At 42.3% G+C, this 10,821-nt stretch overlaps 1 protein-coding gene across 1 annotated transcript in view; it reads right to left on the reverse strand.

Annotated features, from left to right (window-relative positions):
• Positions 1 to 367: 367 nt before the first annotated feature.
• dera (deoxyribose-phosphate aldolase (putative)) overlaps positions 368 to 10,821 on the reverse strand; it is a gene marked incomplete in the record, with an annotated part of 16,389 nt that continues 5,935 nt past the window's right edge. Inside the window, 7 exon segments of the mRNA XM_014014569.1 lie at positions 368 to 640; positions 730 to 879; positions 5,304 to 5,416; positions 9,580 to 9,708; positions 9,820 to 9,954; positions 10,145 to 10,240; positions 10,472 to 10,619. Of these exon segments, the coding sequence (XP_013870023.1) occupies positions 584 to 640; positions 730 to 879; positions 5,304 to 5,416; positions 9,580 to 9,708; positions 9,820 to 9,954; positions 10,145 to 10,240; positions 10,472 to 10,619 (828 nt within the window).

The following is a 10,821-nucleotide window of genomic DNA, read 5'->3' on the forward strand; positions in this document are numbered from 1 at the left end:
AAAATGGTGATGTGTGCAATACTTATTTTACCCGCTGTAATGGCTAAAAAATGATTTTGCAGATATGTCCCCTTCAAGCTTCACCAGAAATTAAAAACATTAAAATTCCTACTTTTGTTGAATTTTAATTTCCTTCTCTTCACTTGAAGTGAGGAGTGTTTTTAATTTGTCATATCTCTGACATAAAACAGCGTAGAAACATAAAAATGAACCAGTTTCATCAATAACAAACCACTGGCAGCAGCTTTAACATGATTTAATCATGTTTTAGATACTTCATACATCAAAARGTGGGCATTTTGTCTGAGCTCAGGTTACAGAAGGGATGGAGAGATCTGAGCATCAGCTGCATTTGAATCTTTGAAAATATCTTCAGAGATTTGATTACTTTATTACATGCTGTGCAACAGTGTGAAACAGTTCTTTTACAGATTGTGATTTAACAGTAAGAAAACCAAAAAGTAAAGTGACAAAGTTAATGTTACTTTARGTGGAATGACTCCAGTCTCTGAACATTAAAATAACTTTAAATCACTGCATTATGGAAAGTGTCTGAGGCTTGGTTACAGGAACTGGACTGACATCAAGCCATTGGCAGCTCATAGAAGGCAGCATATTGTCCTGTCACATGGTGGTAGATCTGTACAGGCAAATATAAAAAACACATTTGTAAGCCTAAATAAATATTAGGTGTGAAGTATCTGGATCCTGTGTGACGTCCGCTCTCACCTGCCTCTCGATGTCAGCCAACAGGCTGCTGGCTCCCAGGCGGAACAGGTGAGGATGGAGCCAATCGTTGCCCAGCTCTTCTTTAATTAGAGCCAGCCACACCAGAGACTCCTGTGCTGTTCTGATCCCCCCTGCTGGTTTAAATCCCACCTACAAGAACACATCAACAKCTTACTGCAGCAGGCAGGTGTGTGTTTGTTACACTCACTACAGAACTGCTTCAGCTGTGTCGGAGAGCAAATAACAACCAACATATTGACACAACACTGCTGACTCTACCACAGCAGATATCAGGAACCTTTAAATCAAACCACAGATCTTCAGCCAGACTGAGGTCTGGGTTTTAACTGGACCATTCCAGAACATTTAACTGGTTCTCTTTAAGACAATGGAGCATTGCATTTAGGATCATTACCCAGCTGGAAGTGGACCTTCATCCTTGTCTCAAATCTCTGGAAAACCTCAACAGATTTTTCCAATTTCTTTTTTTTTTTTTTTTTTTTTGCTTCACCCATTTTTCCTTCAACTCTGACCTGTTTCCCAGTCAATGAGGATGTTTCTGTTTCAGCCATTGTCAAAAGCTTGCACATGTATGTTTGGAGTCATTATGTTGTTGAAGGACCGATAACCTGCAAGTAAGACTGACTACGACTATTCTATGTTCTATGAATCCTGGAAGGCCACCAGGGGGCAGTGCTGAAAGCAATGAATTTTCTCTTCGCATGTGCGCCATTTGAGTAAACAGTGTCAACAAAATCACAGCTGTGATCCATCCAATGATTACCTAGATTCAATATAGGCAGGTATCATCCGAGGCTCTGCTCTTACAGAATTTCTCGCAAAATGCAAGGATTCTGAGTGACAAAGAAGCTCTGGAGGTTAAGAGCGGATAAGAGGCGTCTACGCTGACATGGTAAACTCTGATAAACATGCTCGGGGAGGCCCAGGACGCCGCAGCAGATCAAGTTTCCAGCTGGACCCCTCTCAAAGCTGCCCAGGAACAGAAACGCTCATGGTAGAGTGRGTCTTGATGCCAACTGGCAGGGAGCCGCATTCTGCACAGTACATGTGACAAATGATATCCACAGTCCAATGGGAGAGGCGCTGAAGAAGATGACCCAATCTAGGGCTTCCATAACACAAGAACAGCTGGTCTGAGCGTCTCACACCTGCAGTAGGCAACACATATGCCTCCATCACCCTCTGGATACAACAACTCAGGCTTATCCCCAGCTGCTCCTGACGTAGGCTGGAACTGTGCCAATCTCAATTGGTTGGTTACAATGACGAGATAAAATCTTTAGCACAAATGCAGTGTTTGGCCATAAAGTAACACCACAGCCATCCGAACCTCATCTGAGACATGAAAGACTGACAGAAAAACCATGTAGGGTTCACCAACCCTCTTGGTTGAGGAATAGCCAACAGAAAAGCAGTCTTACATGAGAGCCACTTGAGGTCCACCTGCACCAGAGGCTCGAATGGAGGATGGCACAGAGCTTCGAGCACCACGGGAAAATCCCAAACACGTACTTGCAGAACTGCCAGTGGGCACAACCATTGAGCACCATGCAAGAAAAGAGAAACTAACTTAAGGCTCTCCAATGTACAGCTATCAATACCAGCATTACTACACAATAATACCGCTACATACACCTTATGCCTTGAAGGAGAGKGACCCTTATCAAGGAGAGATTGGAGAAACTCCAGGATCATAGGTATTGGACAGGAATCCAGATCCTCATTATGGGCAGAACAACACTGGGAGAATGGATCCCACCTGTTTTCATACTGTTGGCAAGACGACGGTGCCCCGGCACTTAAAACAGTGTGTCTAATGAGATCAGAGTACCCAGTCAGCTGTAGCCCAAGCCCCCAGTGGCCACATTAACATCCACAACCATTGATGATTTGGGTGTCACATCTGCCCCCCAACTGAGACAGAAGGTCCCCCCTGGTCAGAAGACATCATGGGACACTGCAACATAGCCTCTGTAGCAATGGGAATCATGACTGTGCTGGGCAGTACAGAACCACCAGCAACAGAGGACTTTTAATCAAAGATGGGTCAACGCATCCTGGCCCAGTGCACCCCATGCCCCTGTGAGGGAGTGCCATAYGTTGGCCAAATCTGGTAAAAGCCAAATGTACAGCACACAGCTCCAGTACATTTATGTTTGTAGCTATCCCTTTGACCCCAGTGACCCTGTCTGTGTTGCCACACAGTGCCCCATCCTGTGGAGCTACCATCTGTTGTAAGGAAGCCAATCGTTGAGATACAGAAGTGCCTTCATTCCGCTGGCCTGCAGGGGAGAGAGAGCTGCTTTCACACACCAAATAAATATTCTCAGGGAAAGGGAGAGGCCGAACAGGAGTACACAGAATTGACAATGGCAACCCCGAAACATGAATGTGACGATGGTCTAGGCATATGAGTTTGTCAGATCTATTGATGTAAACCACTCTTCCCTTGCTACAGCCTGAAAAACCTCTGATGTCCCGAACCTGTGAAAAGGCAGCACCTTCAAATACTGGTTGAGTACCCTCAGATCCAAAATGGGACAAAGCTCACCTGTCCTCTTCGGCACGAGGAAGTATGTTAAATAGTAGACTCTGGGTTACCACAGGGGATCCACGGCCTCGATTGCACCCTTGGCCAGMGGGATGGAAAACTTCTGGTCTAGTGCTAGGGCTTTCACCGGGTCTTTGATTACAGACATCTTGACCCAGTGGTAGAAGTGAGGCCACCGTCGGAACTGTAACCGGTAACCATGCGTCAAAGTGGCAACCACCCATGGATCTACAACATGAGCAGCCCAGCAACTGAGCTGCTGATGGGAAAAATATCTGACGGTCAGCCTGGTGGCATCATTTCCATACCTTAAGACATCTGGAGGTCCTGGGGTGGGGGGTTGCGAGGTCTGAGGCCCTGGCCTACCTAGCTGGATGGCAGGCTGATTCATAAAAGCCCCTGCTGGGTTTCTGTTGCACAGCCTGAAGAGCCACCAGACCTATTGCCACCCCAATAAGGTGAGAGGGGGAATAACCCTACTAAGGTTAGTCTGCTGCACTTGAACAGTCTGCCCCCAAGGCCCCTGAACCGAACAGCTACCCCAGTAACACAGGAACACTCTTAAGGGTCCTTCGGGATATTTCAGTCAACGTAGACTGCAACAATCAGACCTGACGACGAGCCTGGACTAGGTAATACATCACATGCCCAAGCTCTCTGGTCATGACCGCAAAGGGCCCTGAAGTGCTGCATCACTAAAACTGACTGCTGCAGTTGTCCCACCAGTAGAGCTGCCACAAACGATTATTTTTATAATCGATTAATCACCGATTATTTTTTCGATTAGTCGACTAATCAGATCATACTTTAATTGAATATAAAACATATAGCTTATCGCGCCAGAATGCAGCTGCTATTATATAACCATCATTAGATTTTAGCTATATGCTAACTAAAAATAATTGCTGTGGAAGGCAGGTTCTGCTCTGCAGATATTACACAGGTTTCTCTTCCATTTTCTTAAAATGATCCCACACTTTTGAGCTCCYTTGCTGGGTAGCCATGATACCAGAGCCTGTCTGTATAATGTCTTGTGACGTCCACGGCCTACCCCAGTTACCACTACTGTGCATGTGTGTCAAGGACAGAAAGGCAGACGTGGCAGTGGAAGGTGTCAAAGCAGTTTGAAGAGAAAAACAAAGTAAAAAAAACACCCCAAAAAAAACAACCAAAAAACGATTAATTAATTATTAAATTAGTCATCGATTATTTTAATAATCGATTAGTCGTCGATTAATTGACTAATCGTGGCAGCCCTCCCACCAGTGTCCTGAAGGAGGCAGAGAGGGCACACGAGATGCACCAAGGAATTGCCAAGGCAGCCAGCACGTGCTCCAGCGCTGTAGGATTTACAGAGGAGATCATCTGTAATTAAACATTGAGCTCACGGGCATTCAACATCCCAATGTAAGGCTTCATATGGTAACACAATGAGTGAGGCAATAGCGGATTCAACTGCTGGTATACACTCCAAGTTAAAGTACCATAGAAAGAAGCTGGGGGTAAAAAGCTCTCTTCATCAGCAAACAGCAACATAACTTTACAAAGATATAATCATCATAGCCCCAGGAGGGCAATACCCTGCCATTCCAGCCAGCAAGCATCCAGCAACAGTAATAATGCTCCAAGCTTTGCAAAGCCTGATGCCTAGCAAAGAAACGAACCACATTCAAGAAGAAAAAAAAATGAGCAGAGCCTCAGATGAAACCGGCCTGTTTCACATTTAGGTAATCATCTGACGAGTCACAGCTGTGACTTTGTTGACACTATTTATTGGAACGGCACATGCGCAAAGGGAACATTCAGGAGGGATGAAAAAGAATGATTTTATTCAATTTTACCTACAACCCATGAGGTATGTATAAATTTAACAACACATAAGAAACTGAAAACTTGATGACTTGAAATAGTTACTCTCCAATTAAAAAATTTAACTTCTATGCAGCTTCAGTGAAGTTTTACGGTTAAACAAATTTTCAAAAGTAAAAAGGTAGAACTTTACCTTGTGGCCTGTCATTAAATAATAATCCCGGATAGCTCTCGCCATCACCACAGCTACAGGATAAGTAGCATTAACAGACTCCTTTCCTGTAGAAGTCTTAATAAAGTCTGAACCTGTGAAGAGAAACAATTAGAAACAGTTGTTACTGCCTGGGTCAAGAACAAAAACAGAATTTAAGATTGGTCATTAGGGTTTCTACCTTCTTTTTTGTTTTTTGGCCAGGCAGTGTATTTTAAAACTAAAAAYGAAACTGCTCAGTCTGTTGGTTTTGTTCTGGGATTTTGGTTTCCAGAGGCTGTTACTCAAACTGAAATATTCTGGTCCTCCTGACTGCAGTTATATCCAATACACCCAATCGTCTCTCTATATTTGATGGATGTTGCATTGTCTTATACAGCCGAACCCTGACCCACAAGTGACGTTTTTTCCATTGTTTGGGCCAAGCAAATGTCCACAAAATGACAAAATGTCCTCATAAGCATAGTATAATGTTAAAATTTGTCTCATCACCGATACAAAGACATGCACACACACAAAAATGTGTCGGTTACAGAACCAGATTGTCAGGGACCTTACTAGAGGTCATTAGAATAATACATTGCATTTGTCTCCACACTGGCTTCTTAATCTCCCTGTGCTTCTATAAATTGCATGAGATTCTTGAAATTGAATGATAATTTCACCTATTAGGTTGTGATACATGCAGTTTCACTCAGCTACTCAGCCAAATAAATGGAGCTTCATTGTCACCGCCCACATTTAATAACTATTATCCATTATCTGCTAATTAAGACTGTCCATAATGAATGTTTAACTGTGTGCCACTTTGAGAAAGAGGGAGAGGATTGAAAAAAGACCTGACTGAAAAAAGACGAGCAGGACACATCTTTAATGAACGAAGAAATGTTCATCTTGTCTTTTTTTGGGCAGTGAAGTCTTTCATTAGTTTGTGAGCAGTCCAAAAATTTATCATCCATTTTCAGCACAAAGTTTAGAAATCAAAACTTGTAAGCGAAGAGATGACGATGATCTTGAAGGTAGAAAATGAAAAGGAGAATTWATTTTTATTTCTGAACATGGAGCCAGAAACATTTAAGCTCGGGTTTAAACAGCAGTTGAATTATTCTGTACACTAATCTTCACAAGACTCTGGGTGTTAATGTTTTTAGCCGTCTGTGTGTTGGTTTGTGTTCATGGGTCTGTTTGTTATATCTCAAGAAGCACGAGATGGATTTCCATTTTAAATGAAACTAGAAAAAAGTAGCCACTGAATGTTCATCTACAACAATGATTCCCAGTCAGGGGTACGTGTAACCCTTGGGGTACGCGAGCATTTTACAGGGGGGTACGTGGAAAAAAATTCCCAAGTGTGTAAATAAATAAATAAAAATAGGGTTGGGATATGTAGGACCCTATGATTTCCGCAATGCGGAATTAACACAAAATGGAATCCAGTATAAAATGTGGAATCTCAGTGAATTTGCTCATTTGGGTGAGTTTCTCATGTATTTTGGACACTGCTGTTTTCTGCACATGCTATTACCTGGTTTATTTCTTTAAATACCTATTCTCTTTCAAGGCAACATTTTTATCTTTATGTTTAATTTGAGTTGAACAAAATAAAATGCCTGAGAATTAAATGTTCTGGGGTTTAAATAAATAATTTTCGTTTAATAATCAGTTCTAGTATGTTATAGTTTTGGGGAATCATCATTACTTTTGACTGACGGGTACTAGTGGTATTAAGAAAATGGCTCACGGGTACACAAGTCTAAAAAAGGTTGTGAACCACTGATCTACAAGGCACAGGTCTGCAGGTCTGATGATACTAGGGGTGTAAGAAAATATCGATACACTGAAATATCGCGATATTTCATTTCCCGATACTGTATCGATATTCTAAAGTAATTTATCGATATTTAATTAAGGCTTAAAATGTCAACTTTCCTGCCAGCCGATCATTTTTATGTTGTAGTTCAGCCTCTGACCACTAGTTGGCAGCAGTGAACCAGCCATTTGGCTCCTCTACCTCTTGAGCACCAGAGAGTAAGGGTAGCATTAGCATTGTGAGTAAACATTAGCTTCATGCTCCGATAGCTGAATCTGAGCGGAAAAGACCGACACCCTCTGCCTTCTAAGCTGAGGTGAGGTTACAAACAGTTTTGTCAGAATGTCTGTATTTTAAACCAAATTAAGTGTCTCGTGCGCTCTTTTTTCCAACTTCAGTCAGCCCTCACGTTACAGAAGGCTAGCGCATGTCTATGTAATTGAATTTTCTGAGACAAAGAATTTTGGTTTTTCATTTTTTTTCCAGTAAGAGGTTTTTATTTAATAGAATTTTTGGACCAAAAAATCACAATATATCGCAATATATCACCTTGCTTACAGTATCGCAATATATCGGGATATATCGTATCATGACCCGTCTGTCATGATATGTATCGTATCGCCAAATTCTTGCCAATACACAGCCCTAGATGATACGATTACAAAGCTGATGATCAAGCTGTGCTCTTAGCTGACCAACTACTTCTACGTCTGGACCACCTCAATGCTCCAACATGGGGTGTATGGGCAATCCATGTACAGCACAGAAGTCCAATAACAAAACCCCACAAGAGTTCTGATCAAGGTCATTTCTCCCAAACATTAAAACTATTATTGCCCACATGTAGGCCTGTCATAACAAATTTTGCTGGATAATAAACTGTCTCAGAAATTATTGTGATAAATGATAATGTTGTTTGAAGACCATTTTAAATGATTACTCCCCTCTATCAACAGATAATGTAACATTTAATTTTTTTCCCACCTCTTCTATCTAAGCTAGCACAAATTATTCTTTGTCTTCCTCTGACTTGATAAAACAATTGAGATTACCACTGCTTACAAAATTTCTGAAAATTTTACATAAAGTTACAGAGGGACCAGGAGCAGAGTTTGTGAAAACAACAAATCACAGCTACTGAAGCTTTAACATTGCTACCTGACCCTATCCAAGTCAGCACAATTTATTTTTTATGTCGTCCTCTGACTTAATGAATTAACTACAGTCATCTGCACACTGCTTATAAAGTTTACTAAATTTACGTAGTGTAAAAAAAACAAAAACAAATCTCAGCAGACCCAAGGTTCAGCATGGTGCCCTGAGGCGTTGCCAGCTAAAAGAAATAATCAGAAAACCAAAGATGCTCCTCTAGCTAAACGTCTGTTCACAGGTCTCAGGCTACATGAGCCTGGCAGATACCTGATGCAGGAGTTCACTCCTGTCTACAGTGAGGAGGAGAAAAGAGGGTGACATGAGGAAAACAAACAATTCATTCATTTATTGCTTACTGTGACAGGCCTACCATGTGGGCATTGAACTACAGAATCTCCTGATGGCACTGTTTCCATAACACCAAGTGGTCCAACACCAAGTGGTTGAACACCAAGAGGTCTAATACCATGGTACAACACCAAGTGGTCCAACACCAAGTGGTACAACACCAAGTGGTCCAACACCCAACACCAAGTGGTCCAACACCAAGTGGTCCAACACCAAGTGGTCCAACACCAAGTAGTCCAAGACCAAATGGTACAACACCAAGTGGTCCCACACCAAGTGGTCCAACACCGAATGGTACAAAACCAAGTGGTCCAACACCAAGTGGTACAACACCAAGTGGTCCAACATCAAGTGGTACAAAACCAAGTGGTCCAACACCAAATGGTACAAAACCAAGTGGTACAACACCAAGTGGTCCAACATCAAGTGGTACAAAACCAAGTGGTCCAACACCAAATGGTACAAAACCAAGTGGTACAACACCAAGTGGTCCAACATCAAGTAGTACAAAACCAAGTGGTACAACACCAAGTGGTTCAACACCAAGTGGTTCAACACCAAGTAGTCCAACACCAAATAGTCTAACACCAAGTGGTACAACACAAATTGGTCCAACACCAAATGGTCCAACACCTAGTAGTCTAACACCAAGTGGTACAACACAAATTGGTACAACACCAAGTGGACCAACACCAAGTGGACCAACACCAAGTAGTCCAACACCAAGGAAGTCTGAATGGTACAGCTGTTTTAAATTGACGTAATCACTTCGGTGTTGGCTGTTTTCAGATAAGCTCATGTCTTTGATCTAAAGTTGTTCAAAAAGTTACAATATTTTTTATAACTTTTCCGCAGAAAGTCACTTCAAAATGTCTAAACTCTCTCTTTACCAGTTGTCATGCTAGAAATAACGAAAAGCATTGCTACTCATTGAGATGTGACACTGACCAGCCATCATGGCCACCATGCTGGCTTTGTAGACATTAGTGAATGTTCCCAGCTCTCCAGTAGCCAGGATGGTCTTCATGTGGGCTTCACCACAGGCCTGTCGAAACTGCTGCAGCTCACTGTACATGGCTGCGGAGAGGGAAGACAAACCACCAAACAAATATCTGGTCAATTTATAACCCTTTTATTATGTTTAAAGGAAATAAACTGAGCTGAAAGACCAACAGTAAGACAACACACCTTCCCACTGTCCTGTGAGAGCCAACGTCCTGTTGATGACAATGTCGATTTCTGTAGCACCGTCTCTTACTGCCAGGAGGACTTCCTGCAGGCGGGTCTCCAGTGGAGTCTGTCCTGCTGGGAAACCAGTGGCAACTGGGAACCAAGACACAGACTGTCACACAGTGAGGAGAAACCAARGGGACTTTTTATACAGTGAGTGTTTTTAAGAGGAAATTCACTGACAAAAAAATAATAATAAAAAAAAAACAATTAGTTTTTGCTGAGTAATAATTCTGCATTAGTAAGCATTAAAACAGGTGTGATAAAGTTGCAGGTAAGGTACCTGAGGCAACAGGTAGGCTAGAGTTTGCTGCTTTCAGTGATTTGACAGCATCAGCCACACGAGCTGGATACACACACACCGCGGCTGTGGTTATTCCTGCAACAGAACACAGGAAGGCTTTACACCCAGATCAGCTGTTCTGTGTCTCCCTCTGCTGGTCATGTACGGACTGACAGGTTAACATCAGCTGCAAGAATAAACCGTTACCTGCACCTTGACCTGAAGTGTGAACATAGCCTTTAGTTTCCCCACACAGACTCACAACATTATGAACACATTTCTAACAAGGCACTGCAGTGACAGAAGTGGAGAGCAGTGAGAGCACACCTTTGTCGTGCATGTCCATTTTCATTAGCAGGTCCGATCGGATGGGCTGGATGGCTTTAACACAGAGCCGATGAACGTTTGACGGTGTGTCATCTCCAGCCAACGTGGTCAGGTCGATGCACGTCACAGCCTTCAGCAGCCAGGCAGCCTGCAGTAAGGCCATGACAAAACAAAACGTTTACACTGAAACATACTGTATGAGTGTTGACTACAGATTTCTATAAAGTGTACATGTAGTAGTGCTGTACCAAACAGTTATTTTCTAATGAATTAATCTAATGATTATTTATTCGATTAATCGATTATTCTAACAACAAATCTATAAGTTATTCTGATGTGAGTGCACTGGA

Source organism: Austrofundulus limnaeus, unplaced genomic scaffold, assembly GCF_001266775.1.
Source record: "Austrofundulus limnaeus strain Quisiro unplaced genomic scaffold, Austrofundulus_limnaeus-1.0 Scaffold116, whole genome shotgun sequence".
Classification (NCBI taxonomy): domain Eukaryota; kingdom Metazoa; phylum Chordata; class Actinopteri; order Cyprinodontiformes; family Rivulidae; genus Austrofundulus; species Austrofundulus limnaeus.